Raw genomic sequence first — 24,510 nt, forward strand, 5'->3', positions numbered from 1 at the left:
TAAAATAAAATAAAATAAAATAAAATAAAATAAAATAAAATAAAATAAAATAAAATAAAATAAAATAAAATAAAATAAAATAAAATAAAATAAAAGTCTCTCTATTACACTGTTCTTTATCAGAAGTAACTTTCTATATGTTTATGAAAGTACTTTATCATCTGTGGAGTGAAACTCCTACTTTTATTAACTATGCTAAGGAAAATCTCTCATTCTGTCATAAGGCAAAAATGTTTCCCCATAATGCATATAACACATTGAGCTACCAGAAAGAGCTGTCACACATCAAATTAGATAGAAATGTTGAAAAGTGATCACAATATGGTATCCACAGTGGTCTCTGAAACATCCTCTTTATTCCTATATGTAAAACTCTTCCTTTGGGTCCTTTCAACACCCACTGAAGTCTTTGAGAAACTTTTTTCCATATTCCAGATAAATATTCATGTCTCTCATTTAATCCCCTGTAGCACATGACACGGGCTTTTGGAGGTGTCAATACCTTCCTAAGTCATTCACTGCCTCTCAAAAATGCCACCTTGGTGGCTTCATTATTTGAGCTGATTGATATGTGATTTTATTATGGGGTTTTTTAGCCTTTTTTTAGTAAAAAAAGCTGTGTGACTGATCGTCTGGAGGGAAGAACAATTCCCTTCCTCTATGGAGAGGTATTCACGGTATCAGGAAAAACCACTGCCATCTACTGGGATTGCAGGGCCATGGGAGCAGCGAAGCTCCCACCGTGGTTTCTGAATGCAGGAGCACTGGAAAACATTTTGCTTGAGCTCGCAGATCCTGATGCATTACCTTACTGACTCTGCTCGGGAGATAAAGCACTCAATGCTTTTAAGTGGCTGGTTTTGGAGCCAGGCAATCCCCTCCACTGCCAGTGCTTCCATTTCAATCAGAGATATGCTGCCCTTCTGCACAGCCCTGGTCACACCACTCTTTCTTGTCTGCAGCACAGGAGCATCCACAGTTTGTCCCTAAAAGCCTCCTCGCCTCATTTTCCAGCACTGAAGAAAGGAAAATAGCGTTTAATGGGAACATTGAAAAAGCACTGCAGCATTCAGTCCTCTGAAATTCAATATCACACATCACCATTTGTCATTATGCTTTGAAGCATTCTGCCTTGACGCTTTTGTCTCAAGCTCTGTTCTCCTCCGTGCCTAAGTCACTAACCAAAGCATTAGTGTAATCTTTAACTTGGTGTCACTGCCCATTCCCAGGGAAGAGAGAAAGTTAAATGGCTCTGTAACATCTCTGAGGAGATCTTAGATCAGTTTCTGCAATGTTGATAGAGAGAGGGCTGGCAGTGCCCAAGGGTCACTGTGTGTTTCATTAATGCCTGATAGAGAAAAGAATGAAAACTGTACTGCTTGCTGTAAACAAATAACAAATCAAAACTCATTCATGCTCTGATCTTTCTGACCCTTAACTTATCTTCCCTTCATTTTTGTAATAATCAGAGTAAGATGATGCCCTGGGGTAACTTTATGATGGGAATTGTATCCCCATTCATCTGTTCAGTCCAGAAATAAGTTTTGAGCCTTTAAAACTAGATCCAAGAGGGAAGGGGGAGAAGAAAAAGCAGTGGGGTTTTTTTGCATCTGTATTCAAAAACATAAGGGATAGGTGCTTCAGCTCTCTCTCTCTCAGACTGTGTTGTCTGCAGCACAGTCAGGGAGCAGCAGAGAGCTCTCCTTTGATTTTAGTTAGGTTGGTTTTAGTTAGCTGAGGCCAGAAGTTTTTTTTTAACTGTTCAGCTCTTGTTCAGTCTGGGAACACCAGCACTGTTCTCTGGGGCCCTCCAACCCCTGGAGAGACTGAGCAAAACCTGAGGCCACCCCCACAAAAAGGACTTTCTCTCTCTGCCATCCACAGAAGGACTGGCTGAATTTGCCATCTCCTCAGAACAACGAGAGGTTCCATTATTACGAGAATGAGAATATTCCATTATTCATTTTTTCATGTTTGTGAGTACTTTTCTTATTATATAAACATTTTTCAGTTTTCTCCAAGGAAATCCTTCCCAAACCAGCTGGGGGAGGGGCCACTTGAATTTGCTTTCTAGAGGGACCCCATTTGGAGGTTTCCTCCTAAATTTGCCCTAAACCAGGACAAATACTTTTTGGTGCCCAACGTCAAGCTTGAGAAAGTGGAAAAAGCCTGTACTGATTGCATTTGGTTTCACTTACTCTGTATTGGGATAAAGCAGTCACATCCATGCTGCTTGAACTCATAATGTCTCTCTGAGTAGAGGCCTTCATGTGTCTCTGGTCCCTAGGATACTTTGAGGTTTTAAGACCTTTCTGATCCCCAGGCTTCTTTTCTCACCTGGAGATAGCTTCAGTATTGTCTCTAACACCTAGCTTTTACAGAAGAGGGGCAGAGTAGCTATGTTGCTGGGCATGGTGATAATGATTTACAGGGAGTTTACAAAGGTCCTGGAGGATGTTCAAGACATGGATGGTCTGTGGTTTCTTTGTCCTACCCTGCCTCCCAGTCCCAGTAGCAAGTTTTGGGGGTTTATTAGTAACTGCACCCAGTTTGGTAGAGGAGGAGCAAGGGATGAGGCTTTCCAGCCTTTCCTTCCCTTCTTCTCCTTTGAATTTGTTCAACTTTTTGAGAATGTTCAGTTTTCCCTGAGTGTTAAGGATACCACTTTCCTGGTTTCCATCTGGTAAGCTTCCTCTGTAGGGCCTGCAGTGTGTCTAGAGTGAGGACTGAGGTGTCCAGAGGAGCTGATGACACCCCTGACCCAGGAGCAGGCCTGGGAGTGCAAAATCCTGAGTGGTGTGGGGAATGGGAGGATATGGACCAAACAGATGGCAGATGAACACCCTCTGGGCTCTATGGCCCTCTGCCTGTCTTTATTGCCTTGTACAAAATAAATTGTTCCACTGAACTGGGTTTTATGGCAATTCCTTCTCAAATTTCCTATATTTGTATTTTCATTGTAGCTGTTTCCAGACCAAGTGAAAAAATGGACAGATTAAAATGTCTGATGAAGTCTGAAATTCCAACCAGAAGTCTTTTGCTGTCTCATTGCCAAGGACAACTGGATTTCTTTGTTTGAATCAATTCTCATAATGCAGTGATCAATTGCAACAGGAGGAGGAAGTTTGGATATTGCGCAGGCCCTTCATCCCAGAAGTCTGCACACTCACCAGTGTCATTCCCCTTTCCATGAGTCACTACAAGTGTTGTTGAATTCATGATATCTGAAAATAAAATTTGCAAAAGGGATCAATTCTCTACTGAGCTTCCTTCCATTTCATGTTTCTGTCCCTTTGCCAGGAAGATAACAAGCCCAAGCAGCACTAGGACAAACATAAACACCGGGCATTAGGAATGTAATGCCTCCTTGTAATACTCCTGTCATCACCTCAGCCTTAAACTTTAAATGCTCAGAAGGACTAGGACTCATGACTTATAATATTCTTTTTTTGAAAGCCCTCTTTTTCATGAAAGCAGATTACAAAAAAGCATATTAAAATGTTAATATTTCCAGGAAAATATTCTAAAGATAAAGGAGGTTAAACGTACCCATTAATTTTCTTAGTTCTGATTGATTTATTCAGTGGAAGGTGTAGAGTTTCTTTGGTTTTTTTTCTTTTTGAGAAATGTAGACCCCAAAGTCTAATTCATCTCAAAAGCATATTTTAAACAGCTGCTAATGTGCCATTAATGAAGGAAAAGTGTTACTCCAGAGTAATCCTAATTACTTTGCAACTGTATTTCCTCCTGAACAATTACAGTTTTGTTATGCAAACATCTCAAAGAGAGTCCATTAAGTTCCCAAATCGGTTCACAGATAGTGAAGATGAGAGCACAGTTAGAATTTTCTCTGCTTTTCAGTCCCAAGAAAACTACAGATGACAGCTGAAATCCTCCAGCTGGGTGAAGCTTAAAGAGCTGATCGAGGGCAAGGGGCAGCTGCCAGGCATGGTCCCTCTGCTTTCCTCCTCTCATTTTTTTCTTGACCCACTTCATCCTCCCCTTCACCTCCAGAAAGTTCTGCTCTTTGAAAGAGTAGAGCATTTTACATTTCCCTCCTAGGAGCATTTATTCAGTTACTGAACTAATAAATGGAACCCTTGGTTCTACTAATGCAATTAGCTGCATCAACAACATACTTCTTTTTCATTTTTTCTTTCTGTTATTTTGCATTTTAATTATCCTTCTTTGTGATTAAAGATAGCCACATTCTAAATTCAATCACCTCAAAGAACAATATGAACTAAAGACATTCGATCTTTTATTATAAGACTGTTGGGTAGGATCTGGTGGTGCTGTAATTTTACCATCAAGAAATTGCCCTTTTCACTTTTCTGCCACTCACCTTTTCTTTTACCTCTTTTTTTTTACTTCTGAGCAGTAAACTGAAGAAGAGTCTCAGTTACAGGGTACAAAACAGGTACTTTCTGTACCAGAGCGCCACAGCTTTTCCTTTGGCTTTTGAATTCGTCCTTTTGTCCTATCAGTAAAGAATGAGCTGTCATATTTTGAAAGGTACTCTGAGATAAAGCATTTAAAGTAGCAAAACACCAGCCAGATCTCATAACTTGCAGGAGAGCCCTGCAGAATGGCTCCCTTTTGGTCTTTACAAAGTGAATAGAACAATATAATATTAGCACTGTGTTAAGCTGCTGTGTCTAAGGCCTCTGTCCTTAGCAAAGTCATCATGGCGTTTTTCAGCTTGACTCCCAAGCACCTCTGTGTCTTTTCTGAATCTCAGGGTACACTGTCTTACCCCAAGAGGTAACTTAGAGGCATTTTGTCAGTGCTGACCACTGATGGATTTTGGGATTTGGCTCAGACATTCTGCTTTTTAATCATATAAAAATAGCTTTTCTCTAGAGGGGACAGGGAGCAGAAGCAATGCACATTCTGCCAGTACCTGGGGGTCCTGTGTGCCTGGTTTGCAGGTTTCTGTTTCTGTGTTGGACAACAAAGACATAACCTGTCATGTTCCATGGGCAAGTTCAGAAAGTTATTCCCTGCAATCTCAACCTCTTCAGACAATGCTATTGATGTCCCTATTTCTGTTTTTTTTACAGTTTGTTGCTCACCCCAACTGCCAGCAGCAACTGCTCACCATGTGGTACGAAAACCTCTCAGGCCTACGGCAGCAATCCATAGCTGTGAAGTTCTTGGCTGTCTTTGGGGTCTCCATCGGGCTGCCCTTCCTCGCCATAGCCTACTGGATTGCTCCCTGCAGCAAGGTACAAACTCCTGGTGGTGTGCAGGGTTCATTGGTTCATTCCAGGCATTTTTACCCAGCACTTGGAGTGTATCAACACAAGGCCTCTCATTTTTCATGGGTACCAGACAGGACTCCAGAGGTGCTCACAGAGAAGTGCATGTGAGAGCCAGGCTGTTCTGGGGGAGGTTTTGGCCGGATCATAGCAGGAATTGTGTGGAATTACCACCTCGATTCCCTCATGTCAGAGCACAGTCTAGCAGGAGTTTATGAAGCTGTTTAATTTCCTTCACCTCTGTTGAACGTGTTGGGAGTTGGCACACCAGCCAACAGCAACACTTGTGGTGCAGTCTCAGAATTACAGAAGCCACATTTGAAGAGAGCAATATGTGGGAAGAACAATTAGACTAGAAATAAGTGGAGAATTTAAAAGAAAAACATAAAAACTAAAGGGAAAGAAATTGAGACAACCTCCCTCCCCAAAAACTAAAACTAAAAAAACTAAAACTAAAATTAAAAACTAAAACTAAAACAGTTTTACAGCAGCAGTAAGAAATTATTGAGAAAGTTCCTTGATTTTAATTTCTTGAGGGAGGTGTATTAAAATTTAAAAAGGGGGGGAGTCCTGAGGTGAGTATGATGCTTGTACCCCCCAGGACAGACAGCGGGACACAGCTCTCCTGTGCTTGCAGTCAGATCTTAGAGAGCTGAGGCACAGAAGTCCCCCAGACTGTTTTTTTTTCCCCCTTTTTCCTTGGATCTGTTCAAACCTGCTCTGGACTAAAACCCCAGACAAACCCCAGGAGCTCACCCCTGTGGCCCTCCGGGGCCTGGGCCTCAGCACTTTCCAGAGCAGGAGGTTCTGATAAGAGACTGAGCAGGCCGAGCTACACCCCATGAAAAGGACTTTTCTGGATTTGCCATCTCTTCAAACAGTGGAAAGTTTTATTGTTTATTATTCAATTTCTGTTAGATAAACAGTTTTTTCCACTTTTCTCCAAGGAAATCTCTTCTCAAACCAGTTGGGGGAGGAACTGCTTGAATTTGCTTTCTGGAAGGACCTCATTCAGAGGTTTCCTCTCAAATTTGCTCTAAATCAGGACAGGAGGAAAGATACTTTTCATCAGCTTTGATTTCATTATCCTGAACCTTTCATGCATTCTCATTTTTCAATGTTCCTCCCTTTTCACCCCACTAGACTGTGAAAAACCACATGTAACCTTCTAGCACAAAGTCCAATTGAAATTTCTTTCAGGCAGGTATTGTCTTTTAATGAATGCATTTACCTTGATCAGAACAATGTATTCTTGATTTTTGATTGGGGCCTGTGATAGAAATAACTGAATAACAAACGCAATTTTTTCCCTAAGAATTGGTACCTCACCCAAAATCATCACTGTTAATTTCAGGAGCTGCAGGTTGATCCATAAGCCTGATATCCTCTCATGGTGTTATTGCAGAAAATTCTACACAGGCAGCATCTCCATTCTGAGCAGCCCAGTTTTGTCCTGGTCAACTTTACAAGTGTTTTATTTGGCTTTTTACTGATGGAGGCAATCTTGATGTTACACAACTGGGCAAAGAAATATTTTTTCCATAGTAATAATCAGTTAAGATTAAAATGATATCACACAATATATTTTTGTTTTGACATGAATGTATGTTTCATTATTTTTCTATCATAGAGATACGATACTAAATCATGAAATTATCTACTCTCTTAAGAGTGAACCTTTGTATTCACACACTGTCAGTGTTTCTATCTTAGTAGTAACAGCCAGACACTACCCTGAAATCCTGGTTTGATGAAAGGTGGTATTTTGATTTTCTAAAAAATCAAGAAAGTGATACACTCATGCAGTTACACACCTTGAGTTTAGCTGTATCATGTTGTTTGAAAAAAATCTTATTATCATAAAGCATTAGACTGGCTGGAGGAATTGACACTTCATTAATTTTTTATGGAATATTTTAGTCAACACCTGTAGCTCTTAGCTAAAAATCAGATTTCTGAGAAGATATAAAAAGCATCAGCTCAAGAAAATAGTGGTAAGCTTTTTGCAGTAATAAATGTGACAAATGGCTGATGTAACGCTAACTAAATGCAGATTTCTGTTAAAACATGACAGAAGTAAAGGAAATTACCCATGGAATTCATTTGGTTCTGTAATACATGGGATTATTTCTCTGATAACTGAGACTATGCTACTTTAATCTAAGGTCTTTCTTTTTTACACTTCTATAGACAGCAGAAAAAGTGTAATTATGTGGAGAGGATTCATGATGCAATAGGTAGTGCTTTTCTCTTTCAGTGAATTCAGGGTAGAAATGAGTCTCATAGAGATTGCAAATGCAGTTTCTTAAAAACTTCATGCTAAGGATCCATGGCTGTTGTTCCACTTTACTCTTGAAATCTGAACTCTCTCAGGTCACAGGAGGAAAACATCTGAGATTATTACTGTGGGGGACATTTTTCAGACCTGTCCCATCACCCCATCAGCTCAGTACTGGAATTATAAATTCTACTACAAAGCATAAATCTACACAACATCAACCATAAAAAACTGCTGAGAACTACACTAATGGTGACCTCACTGGAGGTGACCATTGAGACTGGTTTTAACACTCTTCATTCACTCCTATGTCTGCCTAGACAAGATTAAATAAACCTGGATTTCAAATCAGTGCAATATCCACCAAATTAAACATATCCTTATTGGCCTCAGAGAATATTAATAAGAACCTTGGGAAAGAGCAGATATTTTAATTTTCTTTAATGAAAAGTCTCTCCAGTATTTAGAAACATGCACATCTTCCAACAGGATTTCCCATCCTGTCAATTTTATAACATATTTTATTGACATTTTAAAAACTCTAATCAGAAAAAGAAATAAACCCCTGAATACTAGGACTTCCTTTGAATTTCTGCTAGACCTAGAGACTTCTTTTGAAATATTTCCTGTTCTGCCATAAGCAGAGACCAGGGCTCCTTGGAATTAATCTGCTATTGGAGATAAATACAAAAACAAGTAATTTCCTTTTTACATCCTTTTTCCTATGAGGTTTTATTATCAAATCAGTGGATATTAATAAAAAATGGATGATACCTTGGCATCAAGGGGAATGAATCCATGAGTAATATACTGAAAAAAAAATCCAATTGGCTCTGAGGGGAGTTTGGAAAGGCCCCATCCAGGCCAGCTTTTCCATTGCTCCTGTTGTGTCCAACACTACAGGCTTCAGCCCTAGTGCTCCTGAAAATGCTTCTACTCTTTCTATCTTTCTGGAGTAATGTTTTCTTGGTTCACAGAAAATATAAAATTAAAAGAGTGATATTTAAATTCATTAACGAAGGAAGCTTTTCAAGAAGAACAGAACAATTATCTGTAGTGAAGAGACCTGCTGTTCTTGTTCTTGGCTTAGTGTCTTGAAATAAATCCTTGTGTTCTGGGAGTAATTCTCCAGCTTTTGTACTAATTATGAGAGAAGACTATCATAGCAAAGCATATGAAAAGCATTACTAAAGAATTTTTAAACAGAAGGCTATTTCTTACACATTGATAATGAATGAGGAATTCACCATTAATAAAAGATCCTAACATATAACAATGATTTAAGGATGACAATTGTGTCCATCATTAGAATTTATACTGACACACTAGTGCATTCATATAACACAGACACAAACAAACATCTCTCTCTTATAAATGCCCTGTCTCTTCATTTTCCACTCTCCATATGGCCAGGACAATGAGATACTGTGGGTTTAAAGGGGCATTGTAACACATTGCCATGCATAGAAAATCACCTAATGCATATTGTCTAGTAATAGCAAATAACAACTTGAACAAATCTCCACCCTATTTAGCTAATGATCCAGAATCAATTACTGAATCCTTTTCACCGTGGGCAAAAGGTTTCAGATTTTTATAGTGAAAAAACTTCTAGGAGGTGTTTTCATAAAAAATCCTTATGACTGTGTATGTTCCATTGCAGCTGGGACGTACCCTTCGGAGTCCTTTCATGAAGTTTGTGGCTCATGCAGTTTCCTTCACAATCTTCCTTGGACTGTTAGTAGTGAACGCTTCAGATCGGTTTGAAGGAGTCAAAAATCTCCCCAACGAGACCATCACAGATCATCCAAAACAAATATTCAGGGTCAAAACAACCCAGTTCTCATGGACAGAACTGCTGATCATGAAGTGGGTATTGGGTAAGTAAAACCAAAATGTCTACAAGTCCTCTGTGGAAATTCAACCTCATTAGGAATAGCATGATACATAGTGACAAGACAAAGAAAAAAAATTAAAAAACCAACCAAACAAACAAACAAAAAAAAATCCCCAAGCTAAACAAACAAAAAACCCAAACCAAGAAAACTCCCCAAAACTGAAACATCCCACTATGAGTATAGAGATTGATGTCAAGAGTTTTGATTAAAAGAGGAGCAAAGAAGACTTTGACCTTGGTCACCACTTTTGAAATCATTGCATGTTGCTTAGCAAATTCTCATTTACCTGTATTTTCCACTTTCCACAGTAAATGTTATAGATGTTGCCTATTGAGCTCTGTTGGTTTAATCATTACATCTTAAAGAAGGTAATATTATAATAGAAACTTGTGGCTTCACTCTGGGACAAAGTGAGCAGAAAGTGTGGTGAGTCTGATTAATTAACCTGCCATGGGATCCTACTGTAATTCACTGAACCTCAGTGTCTTTGTCTGCAAAATGAGTATAATGTCATTTGCTTTTTTTGTAATGCACTCCAAGATCAGTGATGAAACCTGCTAGGCAAGTAAGAGCTGGATTTTATGAAATTCCTAGTATGAAATTTTTGCTGGTGAGAATGGACAGTGCAGTGCTCAAATCTTATAAAAGAAATTAAGTTATTCAACAATTACAAAGTAAGGATTCATGTGGGTGAACCCTTAGAGTGCAAAAGTGTGCCACATGCACAGGTTAAATTTCTAAGGAGTTTCAGACAAATTCAGATGTCTCACTTTTCCTTCAGGCATCATTTACTCATGGCAGGTCACTTAGTTTGAACCACTAATCTAAACAAGTTTGGGAGAATTTATCAGGAAATTGAGCTTATCAACTCTGTTGAATCTTTTTCTACCTCCTCTATAGCTATTTTTGCTCACCACCATGATTTTCATTCTTTTCTTGCAGCAAGTAATTCCACTGTTCCATAAGTACTGATGGCATTAAATTCCCCTGATAAATAGGATATGGCTGCTCTATCTGATGACTTCCTGGCCAGTGTTTCTTTGTCCCCTGTCCCCTCAATAATCAGAATCCCATACAGGATATTAGGCTAGAAAATACTGAATAGATGCCAGACTGGATAGAGTAAGACTGTAAGATATATTTTTAAAATTATAATAAAGCAGTTGGACAAGATGATTAGATTTTAAACTAGGTATTCTTTTTCTTATGGGCAGTAGGTATCTGTCTGCTTGTTGAGTTCCTGAGAGATGAAGAAAAACCATTTCATTTAAAGTGAAGGTTTTCACTTTTCTGGGAGAAGAAAGGTGATTCATTGTACAGACTGCTGGATATAATGAGATTTTCTAATGACTGCCTACATCTGCACTGACAGTCTTCTCTGGCCATTTTACCTGCTTGTCTCCTTAAAGCTTCAAGTAATGTTTCAGCAATACTGAGGTGAAAGTTTGGTGCACATGGCCTGCAGACACCTGCACTTGTTGGGCCCTGTGTGTGACCCTGGACCTGTAGAACCACTAAGGATAGCAACTTCTGGTGCTAAAATCTTTTAGGCACTATAAATACCTATATGCAAGTAGAAATATGATTAAAGTGGCCAACTTAGACCTACTTAGTGGCCTTTTCTGATGTAGTGAGTGCACAAGGGCAGGCTGCAGATGTCATTTAACTGGATTTTCTGTAAAGCCTTTGACATGGATCCCCACAACATCCTTCTCTCTAAACCAGAGAGATGGATTTGATGGGTGGCTGACAGATGGATAAGAAGCACTTTGTGTTGTGGAGCCACTCTCCACTGATGGATGTCAGTGACAAGTGGTGTCCCTCAGGGCTCTGTACTGGGAGCAGTGTTATTTAATACAGCCTTAATGACACAGGCAGGGGGTTCAAGTGCACCCCCTTAAATGCTGGTAAATGCTGGGGCTGACACACCTGAAGGATGGGATGCATCATCCAGACAAGTTTAAGGAACCATGGGGATCTCATGAGGTTAAACAAGACCAACATCCCGTTGTACATGGTGCACAGCAGCTTTGGCTCATGCATCCAGGGCTCATTACATGCCTTAGCTGCCTCTTCCCTGTGGCCAGATCTTCCCATCTCTTGCCTTCAAATGAGAAAGGCTGGCATTTTCCTTGTGGGCAGTAGGGGCAGAAATGTGCACTGAAAGCAAGGGGGTTTATTTCTAAATCCCCACTGCAAAAGCAGCAAAGTCTGGGTAGATGCAATCTGAACACTCTTAATCTCTTAATCCAAAAGCCTATGGTGGGCCCAGGAAGGCTCAAAGGCAGGTCTGCAACATCAGCTGCTCCTGATTTATGTACCAGGCCAGAGGATATAAAAATCTGTCAAACTGTTCCTTTTTGTGCACAGGTGGTGAGCAGGACTTCTTGCACACTCCCATTTTTCTTCCAGATGGGTTGTGCTTGTATCTTGACTCTCCTTCCCCTTCTGAAACCAGAATTGCCCATCAAGGTGACATTTCTGATTATCCCTGCTGTGGGAACAAGAGACATGCAGAAGCTGGATCCAGGAGCTGCTCATATCCCACATCTCTGAGCACCAAACTCAGGGAAATGATCCCTGCCAAAGCCACTGGGGGCCTCAGGAACCACACTGGAATATAATCACATCCTGGCAGAGCTGCTTTGTCTAACTGCTTCTCCTTATTTCTTACACCTCATCTTATGTCCCATCCCCTGCATTTTACCTGATTTTTCTCTTCTCAATACTTTTATTAAGGAGAAGCTTGAATTACTCTCAATATACTCACAAGGTATATTCAATTACCCAGCAGTACTGACCAAGTAACTACTATAACTTTTCTACTTGGCCTGAATAGACATTTTTAAAAAATGATTACCACAAAGTTGGGGAAAAGAACAGTGGAAATTATAGGCCAGTAGCATCTTACTTTTACAGAGGGATTCTAATTTTAGTCAGACTTCTCAGTTTTAAACACTTCTTACTTCATTAATCTGTGATTTAGGAGCAAAATTAGAAATAAATTTGGATGGGAGTCATTTCTGGTCATTGGTGAGCAAGTGCTTTGTTGGGCAATGCTACCACGCATGTGTTGTTTCCTTAAGTGCTTTAGTACCTTCATAAAGCACACATGTGTAATGCACAGGGATAATGGCTCCTATCCATCATTTCTGGAATGGTTTTTATTCAAAGTAGAAATGTTTCTTTAATATTTCATCCTTGCTCCAGGAAAATTCCTGAGAAACCAATTTTCCCACCTTCTCCCTTAGGCTATTTTATTAAGTCTCACTTGCCTCTGCTCAGCATTCTGCAGATCTCAGGCTCTCTCCCAGACAGACCAACACTGGGCATAACCTATATCAGGGTAGATCTCCAGGGAGATTCCAGGGCTGTGGAGGTCGTGGGCTCTCTGTGACCTTGGCTGATGGTGCTATGGATAGCTCAGCTTTCCTTTTTCTCTTTAAATCCTTCCCCATGCACAAAGAGTGACAGCAGCAGTTCTCCACTCCTCCACCCTCCGGCTAAATTCCCACTGACCTGTTTCCCTCCCTGTAACCCAGCTTCCCAGAGCACCTCTGGGAACCCTGTGCTTCCAGGAGGTTCAGAAGTAGCCAAGCAAATGCATTTACATGCCACACCACCAGAGCTTCCAGCAGAGAGGATGAAAGGAGTTCAGAGAAAGGAGAAGATTGCAGGAGGTCACATGGAAATTGGCAGCCGCTGCTCCTTCTTGATTAAAAGTGAATTTTGCTGCTGCTATGGAAACAGGACTGGGTAGAGCACAGGAAATATTTATCAGTGGGTTAAATATTCCATCACTTTAGCTATTCAGGAATAAGATTTCAGCCCTGGAGTCCTGCTGGTGCTGAAATTTGGGAAAATTGGTGAATCTGACCTGAGCTCTTTGACTGAATTCACTTGTCCACCCCAGATCTTCCCAGCAGGATGTCAAATACTTGAATTCACTGGGTTTGGCATTTAGTAAGTTGGCATTTGTAAGTCTGTTGTCAGAAATCATAAATTTGGGCTGAATTCAGTGTTTCCAAAGTGGTAGATCAGACTTTAATATATGGAAATTAATAATTTAATACAGAAAGCCTTGTGAAATTGGATGGGTAGAACTTCTGTCTTACCCTTTTTCAATCATACTCAACTTATTCTCGAACTGTTCTGTTTGCATTCTTAAAATGGACACACCCACTATTTTAGGGAAGGAGGAAAAGAGCAGCAGAGCAGGCAGTGCCATCTCCAGTGCCACGGTGTAGGAAGGTCATTTTGGGGACAAGAGAGGAAATCTGCATTTTTTCTGACTGTATCAGCAGTAGAATTTTCTAGTGTCATCAGAATTTCTGAACGGTGCTTTTCCTGTCATCATCAGAAATCAGCTTTCCCATTGACTTATAGAGTGACATTTTGAGATTTCTGCTTCATAAGCACGGAAGGACACACTAACTAAAAGGTTGTATTACTTTATAAGAAAAGGTGACATTCTCAATAAATTTGTTTAATTAAAGAGTCTTGCTTTGGTCTTAGAAGCCACTGCAAACAGGAAACAGATCTGTGTGAATATAAAAACACCTTCTGTGTTTGCCAGTTACAGATGCTCTGATCCCTCCACAGGTATGATATGGTCAGAGTGCAAGGAGATCTGGGAAGAGGGTCCACGTGAATACGTGGTGCATCTCTGGAACCTGCTGGACTTTGGGATGCTGTCCATCTTCGTAGCATCATTCACTGCCAGGTTCATGGCTTTTCTTAAAGCGTCCGAGGCACAACAGTACGTAGATCAGTACGTTCAAGATGATGACCTCAATAATGTCACCCTTCCCCCTGAAGTTGCTTACTTTACCTATGGTAAGATACTTTTTGCTATCTAATACTTCCTGTTCTGTTAGGTTAATGTGTGGCACTACTGAAAGCTATTTATTTCTGCTATTTATATAATTTTTTCCTAAACAAACCAGATTATTTTCCCTAGATCTACCCATTCCAGCCATCTTCCTAAGCAGTCAGAAAGGATCTGAACCTCATTCAGCCTCTGCTCTTGTGCTACAGCTACTTTCAGGTCAATCACATCCTGAAAATGTGCAACAGATAATCAGAATCTCAGAGTGAGCAGAATTACAGATTAATTAATCTGTTTGGTTTTTCCAAATGAGAGAGGCAGGAGATGTGTGAACAAACACGGAACCTGAGGCTGCAGTAACTCTGCATTTCTGTTACATCCAACACCTCTATAAAAATAAATAAAAATAGCAATAAAAATAGCTGCTGCTCGTCAAAACCTACATTTTTGTGGAGCCTGTATCACCTATAAGTGCTGACAGTGGGAAATGCAAGCCACAGCAGTGCTCTGAAAATGTTATTTTGGATGGCTGAAATGGTTTTCCTTTGCTGTACAAAAATGAATAGAGCTTCACAAGTGTGTGAGGAGACATTGCAGAGCTCTGCAAGCTCTAGATGGCACCCTGGGCAAAATCCATGGGGATTTTTGCTCACAGTGGGGCTGCAGGAGCTCCAGACTGAGCACCAAGGAGCTCCACCTGCTCCCTAGGGCTGTGTGGTGGTAGTTCTAGTGCTGTGCTTGGGCTAGAGAAGAGACCTGAGGCAGCATTTCCTCCACTGCAGACAAGTCCCACACACACAGCCCCAGAGCCACGTGCCTGACCCACAGCAGCTCCAGAGCCATGGGATCTGGGCAGCCCCACCAGCTCAGCCTCTTGCATCCCTCTCTGCCCATGCAAGCAAGAGGTCACAGAGATGGTGTTGTGGCTTTTCCCTCTCTGGCTTTCTGCTCACCCATTTAAAGTCAGTTCATGATACAAAGGTGCAAGGGGTCCAGAACAGAATATCCCAGTGAGATCCTGTGAATTCCTCCATCTGCTGCTTTTCCTCTGGCTCAAATTACTGCAAATAATGCCTAAGTGTACTGCTGTGGCCCTGAAGATGTCACATGTTCTAACTGTGAGTCACAATCTTTCCATCAAGAACCTCAGTTGATGCAAGGACACTTACAAGCCATATTAATATAATTATTTACATTTCAGCAGATTAGGTAAATTATGCATATCTGGGGCTTTCTAAAGCAAAAATATTAGAGTAACTAGAGTTAACCAGTTCAGAAACTGGTTTTAATTTAGAGGTAACATGAAAATGGTACACAATGTTTATGCCTGCTTTATCTGAACAAATCCTAACTTTCTTATCTAAAGATCTTGGTCTCCCTAATGCTTCCTTTCCAAATACTGATACAGTGCCCTGTATCCAAATCTACAGCTACACTCCACTGTGTTGTGGTTTTGGTTCTCCATCTCAACAGCATCAAATGGAGAAGGCACAGCAGAATTGATACTCAATTAGGAAACATGAAAATATGAATTTTGTTTAAAACCATGCTGGTTTTTTCACTGCATGGCTTCAGTAAATCCCTGTGACTTGGTGATTTCCTGCCTTTATCATATGAAAAATGCAACTAATTCACTTTGTACAGCGTGGTGGGGTCCAGTGAACAGTTGCTCCAAACTTGTTTTTTTCTCTTTAACTCCCACCCAAATGCAAGATTGAGTCTGGAAAAGGGTCATGTATCATAGTAGCTTCCATCTAACCCTTTTTGTTACTAACACCTAGTGTACATGTATTGTTTTAGCCAGGAACAAGTGGCTCCCCTCGGATCCTCAGATCATTTCAGAAGGCCTGTATGCCATAGCTGTGGTACTCAGCTTCTCCCGCATTGCTTACATTCTTCCAGCCAACGAAAGCTTCGGCCCCCTGCAGATCTCTCTGGGGAGGACTGTGAAGGATATCTTCAAGTTCATGGTCATCTTCATCATGGTGTTCCTAGCCTTCATGATTGGGATGTTCAACCTTTACTCTTACTACCTTGGTGCAAAGTACAACCCTGCGTTTACAACGTGAGTAGCCACGGGAAGGAGCCCGTTCTCTCAGCCCCTTCTGGCCTGCTGCTGATGCAAGGTCTGCTCAGGTAGTTTCTGCTGCAGCTGTGTGGGGAAATCACACCCAGGTTTTGACAGGGAAAATTGTACCACAGCCTGCAGCCCTGGCAGGGGCTCTAGGCCTGAGTGTAGGGACAGGAGCAGTTCAGGACTGGTTATTTCTGGAAATCAAAACAGCAGATCAGGGAAATGTTTTGTGAGATGTTCAGTTCAATGTGTCAAGAGAAACAGTGGAGAAGTTAAAACTAAGATTACTGTTCTTAAACCTGTAAGATGAATTGTATGTAAAACAAGGAAGGCTTTTGCTTCTCCGAGAGCCAATGTTGTGGGTCCAATTCCCATCTGAGCCAAGAGATGGACTCGATGAGTTGGACTTGGTCCGTGTGATCCCTTCCAACTCAGAATATTCTGTGTTTGTGTGAAGTGTTTTAGGACATTATCTGAGTGAAGCTGTGATTATTGGGTGCCCTTCTTCAGAGCCATCTGCTGGTCATGGTGCTGAAAACAGCAAAACCACCCAGGGTTCTTGGGATGTGAGGTTTAAATCCTGGCCAGGAACTTTTCCCATGCAAAAGCTGCACAGAGCATCACAGCAGGCTCCTCTCCACAGTGGGTCTGCCTGGGCCATTCTCACCTGCCAGCACCCACAGCCCTGCAGAGCTGTCTGTGCTGGCTGTCCCTCCTTCACCTTGTCAGGGACTTTGGGAAGAGAAAGAGGTTGGCAAATGCCAGTGGCATGAGGTTCAGAGTGAGGCTGCTTTTGGACTTACAGCCCTTTGTTGGCAGGACAAAATGCAGTCTTGATTCTCCAGGACCCCAGGAAGACAAGTCCCAGTCCTGTCGGGGAGAGCTGGGGTCCTGAAGGAGTTTTCAGAGCAGGGGGCAGTCCTGCTGAGTAAGAGGGATGTGTCCCATGCATCCAGGGGAAAGCCTCCTCCCTTGCACTGCAATGTGGCATCAGCACAGCTCTGGCACTGTCAGTTTTGTGTCTCACAAATCCACCTTGCCTTGCCTTAGGGACACAGGGTGGGGCTTTCCTTCCCACACACCTGTCTGCAGGAAGCTTGTCATGTTTTCCCCTTGCTGTGAGCTGACTTGCAGGAAACCACTCCAAAGACACAGTGCCTGGCTCCACAGGGGTTACTGTGTGCACAGCAGACATTTGATGCTGCATTTAATGTGTCAATTCTGGAACGTGTTACACAGTGAGCCTGGAGCCAAGCTCATCACTCCTCTTGGAGTAATGACCTTTCCAGCATCCTTTCTGTCCTGCAAGTGGCTGTTGGTTTCCAGTTTTACACACCGTCCTCTTGAGCAACATGTAACCTGTAACATAATGTTTATTTTCCCTTGTTGAGCCAAATTTGCCTTCTAGACCTCTCCTAGAGTCTCAGGGTACATTTTAGTGGAAGGATTTTTGAGACCAGATGCATTTACATCTATCTGTGCTCAGTCATTTGGGAGAAGAGAACTGAGTGTTTGGGATGTGACTTGCTTCAGATTTGAAAAGAAGAAGATGCCCTTGAAGCACAAGACTTAATGAGAATCAAGTCAGTACCATCCCTGACTGCCTGGTGGCACAGCAGCCCTCGCTTATGGCATCCCCCGGGCACATCCCCGGAGAACAGCACTGACAAATTCCAGTCACTGGTGCAATTCAGCACAGTAGCTCTCTTATTAACACTCATTATCTAAGTGCATCTTCCAGTAGTTACTGTCTTCTGATTGAAATAATGATCAAACATTCACTAAAGAGATGACTCCTCACTGGAGTAAAGATTGCTTTAAATGCCCAAGGGATATTTGGACTGGGGAGAGATCCTCCTTAACTTCAGCCTGCTAACTACTTATCCTGGAGGGACTTCATGTTGTTACAAAGCAAATTTTCCATGAGCATAAATTTCCCTTTCAAGAATTTGGAAGAGACTTTAAAAATACTTACTTTCTTCTGATTATTTAAACACACAGGAGTGACAAATGATGATCAGTGAAAATGAGCCCTTTCATCGTGTGAAACAAAGAGAATAGATTTACATTCATCCTGAAAATCCTTCTTAGACATTCCATACAACAAACTAGAAGCCCTGAGGTAGACAGTCTCAAACAATTTTAATAAGCTAATCACAAGGTTATTTTGGCAGATGGGCAGAAAACAGTGGTAGCAATGTTTCCTGCTCTTTTTTTTGTGGCTACTTGTTGGCCTTGCTGAAGGTGGTGGTCTCTGGTTGTCATGGAAAGGAGGAAGATTTTAGTATTAGAGCTGGATACAGAGCTCAGCTGTTCATTCACTGAAAAATCACTGGGGCAAAAAGGGGTAATGCTTACCTTGGTGTCCTCATAACGCTTCTGTGCCTTCAGCAGCTCACAGCAGGCATTTCCTGGGGGCATGTTTGTGAATTCTAATGAGGATGGGTGAAAGTTTGCAGAGTGTTGTAGTCAGAAATGTGACTCTCATTTATTTAACTGTGGGACCTGATTCTCAGAGGTCACTTGGACAGTTGTGACAGAAAAAGACCCATTGGATTTGTGCAGGTAATTGACTGTGGCCAGTTCAAAGAGCATTGACAGCTCCCTGGATTGCCTCAGCGGGAAACCTTAGACAAAGAGCTGCACACTAAAATAACTCCAAATTACACATTTAAGAAAAACACACCTTCCCGGGGCAGTATGTAAGCAGAAATAAAGAGTGTATGCTGAGGGAATTGCTTGCTTAGTTCTAATGATAATAGGGAATGTTTGGTTTAACTTTCACCCTCCCTTGCTACTGTACTTTGAAATTGTGTACTTAATTTCTCCTCTGTTGTCATCTACAGAGCGAGCACATAGCACCCCAGTGGCCTCTGATTTGAGTTATTATACAAAGTTTCTGTCATTTCTTTCATTTTGATGTTCTTGAAGCAAAGGAAATAATGCAGTTGTCTTTACTCCACACAGTTAAATATAGAGATTATTTAACTAACCATTCTTTCAAAATTTTTTGGAAGTTCTTCAGTGCTGAAGAGCAGATAATTTCCACAGCAGTTGCCACCACGCCAGCTATGTTTATCTGTTTATCAGAGGCTGTGTACAGCACACAGCTCTTGAAACAGCCTGTAATTAAGAACATGCTATGCAAACAAAATCGAAATGGAGGCAAGGCTGATTGTGTTCATCTTGCTTTCTGCATCAGAAATCAGGCTGAAGGCTACAAGGCGAGGTTTTCTGTCTGTCTCCCCAAAGGGGAATGTGACTCACTCTTCAGTGCCAAAGCTACTTTGAGGCTTGAGGGTTTTTTCCTACTTGTTTTGTTTTGTCAAAATGTGATAGTTTTGTAGATTACATTGACTGCATTGCTTTTTTTGGCAGAGTTAGTTCTCAAAATCATTTAAGGAGATAAATCTGAAAGGATGCCTTAAGCTTTCTTAAATAAGAAGGCACAAGACTGATATGAAATGAGAGCCTTGCCATGATCCTTTTTGATGAACAGCACACTGATGTTTACAAAAGAGAGGAAAATCTGCAGAGATAAATGGCCATGGTTTGTTAGGAAGCATCACCTTCCTCGATACAAAATCTTTAAATTTTACTGAAATAAGTGTCATGGAACAAAACAAAAAAATCTCTATGGTCTCCCCAGTGCAGCAGTCAGTTCTACCACAGTCAAGAGGGCGACTGCTGCGTACCCACCTCCACAAGGAGCATCAGCCAATCTGTCACTGCCAGACCCCCCTGCTGCCAGGAGCTGTCAGTCTGGGCAGGATTCCTGACTTCCTAAATCCTTCATTTGTTTGCCTTTGAGAAGGATAAAACACCTGCTGACCTTGCAGGAAGGGGGTAAATTGCTTAGCTGGCAAGAAGGGGACACACTGGCCTCTTGGAATCTTTGAGAACTTGGCTCCCAACGCCCCGCTCATGTTTTAGTGAGAAGCTCTTGAAAAAAAACCAGAAAGCCCAACTGATGTTCCCTGCAGCCTGTGCCAGATCTCGTGCAATCTGGCAGCAATCTAAATGAGAGAAGGAAAGAGTCCTCCAGCCTTTTTGAAGGGTAGCGATGGACTAGAACAAGTTCTCCTTAAATCATTTCCTCTGGCAGAGGGAGACCTGCATCTGCCTGGGGGCACTGCCAGACATCGTTTTGGTGCTACAGGTTAGGCCAAGCTCTCCAGCAGCCTCCCAGTCCCACCACCACGGCCACCGGTGCCTTGTGTGACCCTGGAAATAAAGTTTATGGACACTCCAGAGGAACCGGGCACCCCCGCCCTTACCTCTGGGTGGTCAAGGCTGCTTGCAGCTCTCACTGCTCATTAACTTTTCCAGGAGAATCTGGCACTGCTCCAGAAAATAGGTTTATGTTTAAGCTGCAGAAAAGGAGCAGAGCTGACACATTGTATTAAAATCTGCCGGCAGGGTGGAAAACTGAGTGGACCTTATAAATTAAAAAGGAAAGTTAATAGCAGGGGGCAGCTGGGCTCAAGGCTGGGGGTTATAGTTTTTATTAGTGTGGGTTTCAGTGCCAGAGATCACTGGTGTAATATGTGTTCCTTAACTGGAAAAGTACAACATCTATCGAAGAAGATTGTCTCTGTAGAGTGCAGGGAGTCTGACACATTAATGCCAGGTCAGCTCGGCTGCAGATGAGGGCAGCAGGAAACAGGAGAGGAAATGCACAGCAGGTGGAGCAGTGATGGCACCTGAGTACAGCACGGTTAGAGATCATCCCCCAAAGGTATCCATGCAGCCACACAGAGCAACAGGGGTCAGGGAGTGTGGATCAGTAGCTCTGGGGATCAATAAAGCTGTGCAACAATTATTTGAAACATGACTCAAGGTTACTCCCCAAAAGACAATATATAGCCTAAGTATTGTACTCTTTACTGTAGTTTTACTGCTACTTGTAAATGAAATGGAGTACCACAAATTATGAAGGGAATCAAAAACCCATTTGTTTCAGGAGAAAGGAACTGTCCAGGAATCTGCACCAGCTTTTCCAAGTGTTGAAATTAATTTCCCTTGCTTTAATGAATGGTATAATTGATGCTGGAATTGATGTGAAGTTTATTTTTCTTGTTGAATATGCCATGGTTTGTGTCTATAAGATGTTTTTGTAAACAGATTTAGCAGGATTAGTCTGCCATCCTAGCAAAAAACATTTCATCAAAATTATCTTCCATGGCATTGTTTCATTTGAAGGTGTTACCTCCTAGCACGCAGGAGGATAAAGGAGGCAATTAACTGTTAATGGGCTAAGGATTGCTCGGCAAAGACAAAATGCCTTCCAAGTTAAATATTAGGCAAAATGCTTTTAAAATGTGCCAGCATCCCTCCTCTTCCTTCTCCTCCTTCAGTCCTTTTCAGCTGTGGCTGCTCCCCTCCCCTTTTACAGCCCCAGCTCCTTGGATGTGACTCTCCTTTTCACCTGTTAGTCTGACCACATTCTTCTTTGTCATTGGCTTATTCCCCTTTTCCCTATCTTTCAACCTTTTAATTTTACTCTTTTTCTCTTCTACTTTCAAGCAAGGATAATAATCAAATCAAAATGCCTCTCTGCAACATCTTCTACCACTCCTTAAATCCTTTTTTGTCTTACAAATGCTTGGGTGTCTGATATGTTTGCAGTCCCAAAGCAGGAAGGGAAGAAAATCAGACTATGGTCTGACTATATTTGCACTCTGTGTTCTTTATATTAATGCCACAAAGCAGAACTTTTCAATCCCTTCTCCTGGGTAAAAGACACGCTTCTCTTCTGCCCTGGAAACTGCATAGAAGGAGGTCAGACTTGGTTTTATCTTCTCAGGATGAAAAAAGAGTGAGTGTGTAGAAGCAAAAGCCCTACATAAAAAGTTTCAATCTGCAAGTTGCCCATGGATTTGTTATCCCTATTAGGGACACAAAATCCAAGTGTAATGCACCTGATAAGAATAGATGGAGCAAATCAAGGCACACTGTAACTTTGTAGTATTAATCAGAAATCATATTTCTTTATCAAATCAGGAAATGTGATTTGGCACATCCCTGGGTGATGGATAATGGGTTGCAATAACTATGCCAAGACATATTTATATTTGTGAATTCCTGCTTTTATTATTAGCATCTGGCCTGGCTAACCCGATGTCAACTCTATAAACTGGTTGTTTGTTTTATTTCTAGGGTAGAAGAAAGTTTTAAAACCTTATTCTGGTCAATATTTGGCTTATCTGAAGTGATATCTGTGGTGCTGAAGTACGACCATAAATTCATTGAGAATATTGGATATGTACTCTATGGAGTATATAACGTGACTATGGTGGTTGTGCTGCTTAATATGTTAATAGCCATGATCAACAACTCCTATCAGGAAATTGAGGTAAGATAAATCAGATTATAAACTCAATGTGCTTAATTGTTACTGATAATGAAAATGCTAAAAAACCAAGGAGGCCGTAGCTTACTCAACATTCAAGGTTAGAATCCTGGAAACATCTTACATGGTGTAAGAGTTAAGGCTGAGTCTGTCCCCAGATTATGATTGACTTAATAACCAAAAATGAATAATTTCAATATGTATTTCAGCTTCCTTGTTTTCTAATGACCCTCTGTGAGTAAATAAAATTTCCTCTATGTATATTTAATGAAAGTGGTTTGTGATATTTTTCAATCCCTTTGTTAGTTATGATAATTTATCCATGTGTGTTGCCTTGGCTGCATTGCTTACTTATGACAGAGTAATATTTCTTCTGATTTTTTACCCTGCTCTCTACTGCTTAAACACTCCAGCCCACGTAGATCTGAAGCTCATATGCATTCATAAAAACATTTAGAAATTCCATATTTTCCAATTACCAGGCATAAAATTTGATACAATTTTTTTGAGGAGTCTCTGGGGTCTGCAAAACATGACTTTGTGGACATTTACAAAAAACATCTTTTAAAGCATATAAACAGAGCCCTCAAGGAATATCAATAGATTTATGCAGAAAGGCATTTGCAGGGTTTACCCAGCCCTGCTCAGTAGTGTGGCTATTAGCAGAGTGGATTTGCTAAATGCTTTGGACATAAACAATTCCCTGCTAATCTAAATAAAGGCAGAAAAAAATACATTATTTGGATAATGTTAATGTTGAGTCACCTTTTACTTCTAATTTGTTAAATGTCAAACTTCTGCAGTTGGGCTTGTATTAATTACTTGTCCTAATCTCCCCTCAGAACCTGACATTGAAAAAGGCCAGGGCTGAAAATATTTTCTCACTGTAATGTCTGATTCATCCATGAACTGTAGTACAAATATAACTCTATCCTGTGCGTGCTGTAACTCAGTCTAAATGTCAGAGAGACCTTACATATGCTCTCTGTCCCAGAATCTTTCAGGACTGCAGAAAGCAGAGTCATTTCTCCAAAGGTTTCTAATCACTTAGGATCAAGCAATTCCCTGAATCCTATTCAACTGAAACAAGCTTTACTTCAGAAGGAGTCTCAACTCTTACTGCATTTTCTTGTTTATTGTAGTAGACAGACATGGTCTTGAGGAAAAAATGATATCTGAAAATATCTGAATAGATGTCCTATATTAACTTTCCAGTTTAAACTTTGTGATGGCCATTTTCTTGGAAAACTGCTTTATCATCCTTCTTGATTGCATGGAAATTTTCAAAATTTTATTAAAGATTACTTGTAAGTATCAGCAAGAGAAACAAGTGTGGGCTCTTTGGCCCAGATCCTCCTAATAGAAGAAAAATTAATTCTTCTCATATTGATTCAGTTCAGCACTCACTAGAAGTGAGATTAAAGAGAGTCATAGAATCAGAGTCACATAGGTTGGAAAAAACCTGTAAGATCATCGACTTCAACCATTCATCCAGTACTGCCAAAGCCACCATCAAACCATGTCCCCAAGTGCCACATCTACGCATCTTTCAATATCCCCAGGGATTGTGATGATTGCAGAGAAAGTCCCTATTGCCAAAGTGTTTATCTGACCAGAGCAATGTCAGTAAGGTCCTAGGATGGGCATTACTTAGGAATTAAATTCCTTTATGGTCAGTGGGCAGATGGTTTATTATCAGTTGGAGTGACAAGACCGTATTTTCCTGCCTTCCATTTAACATCTCTCTTCAGGTGCTTCTGGTTCTCTTTTGTTTATCAAAATACTATCAGGTATTGGTTCTTCCTGACAAATTTGGATT

General features: G+C 41.1%; 1 protein-coding gene across 1 annotated transcript in view; it reads left to right on the top strand.

The window, feature by feature from the left end:
• TRPC7 (transient receptor potential cation channel subfamily C member 7) overlaps positions 1–24,510 on the top strand; it is a 64,106-nt gene that overhangs the window by 30,481 nt on the left and 9,115 nt on the right. The window contains 5 exon segments of the mRNA XM_033517768.1: positions 5,064–5,228; positions 9,203–9,419; positions 14,040–14,273; positions 16,066–16,330; positions 22,499–22,694. Of these exon segments, the coding sequence (XP_033373659.1) occupies positions 5,064–5,228; positions 9,203–9,419; positions 14,040–14,273; positions 16,066–16,330; positions 22,499–22,694 (1,077 nt within the window).

The sequence above is a fragment of the Parus major genome, chromosome 13, assembly GCF_001522545.3.
Source record: "Parus major isolate Abel chromosome 13, Parus_major1.1, whole genome shotgun sequence".
Lineage (NCBI taxonomy): Eukaryota > Metazoa > Chordata > Aves > Passeriformes > Paridae > Parus > Parus major.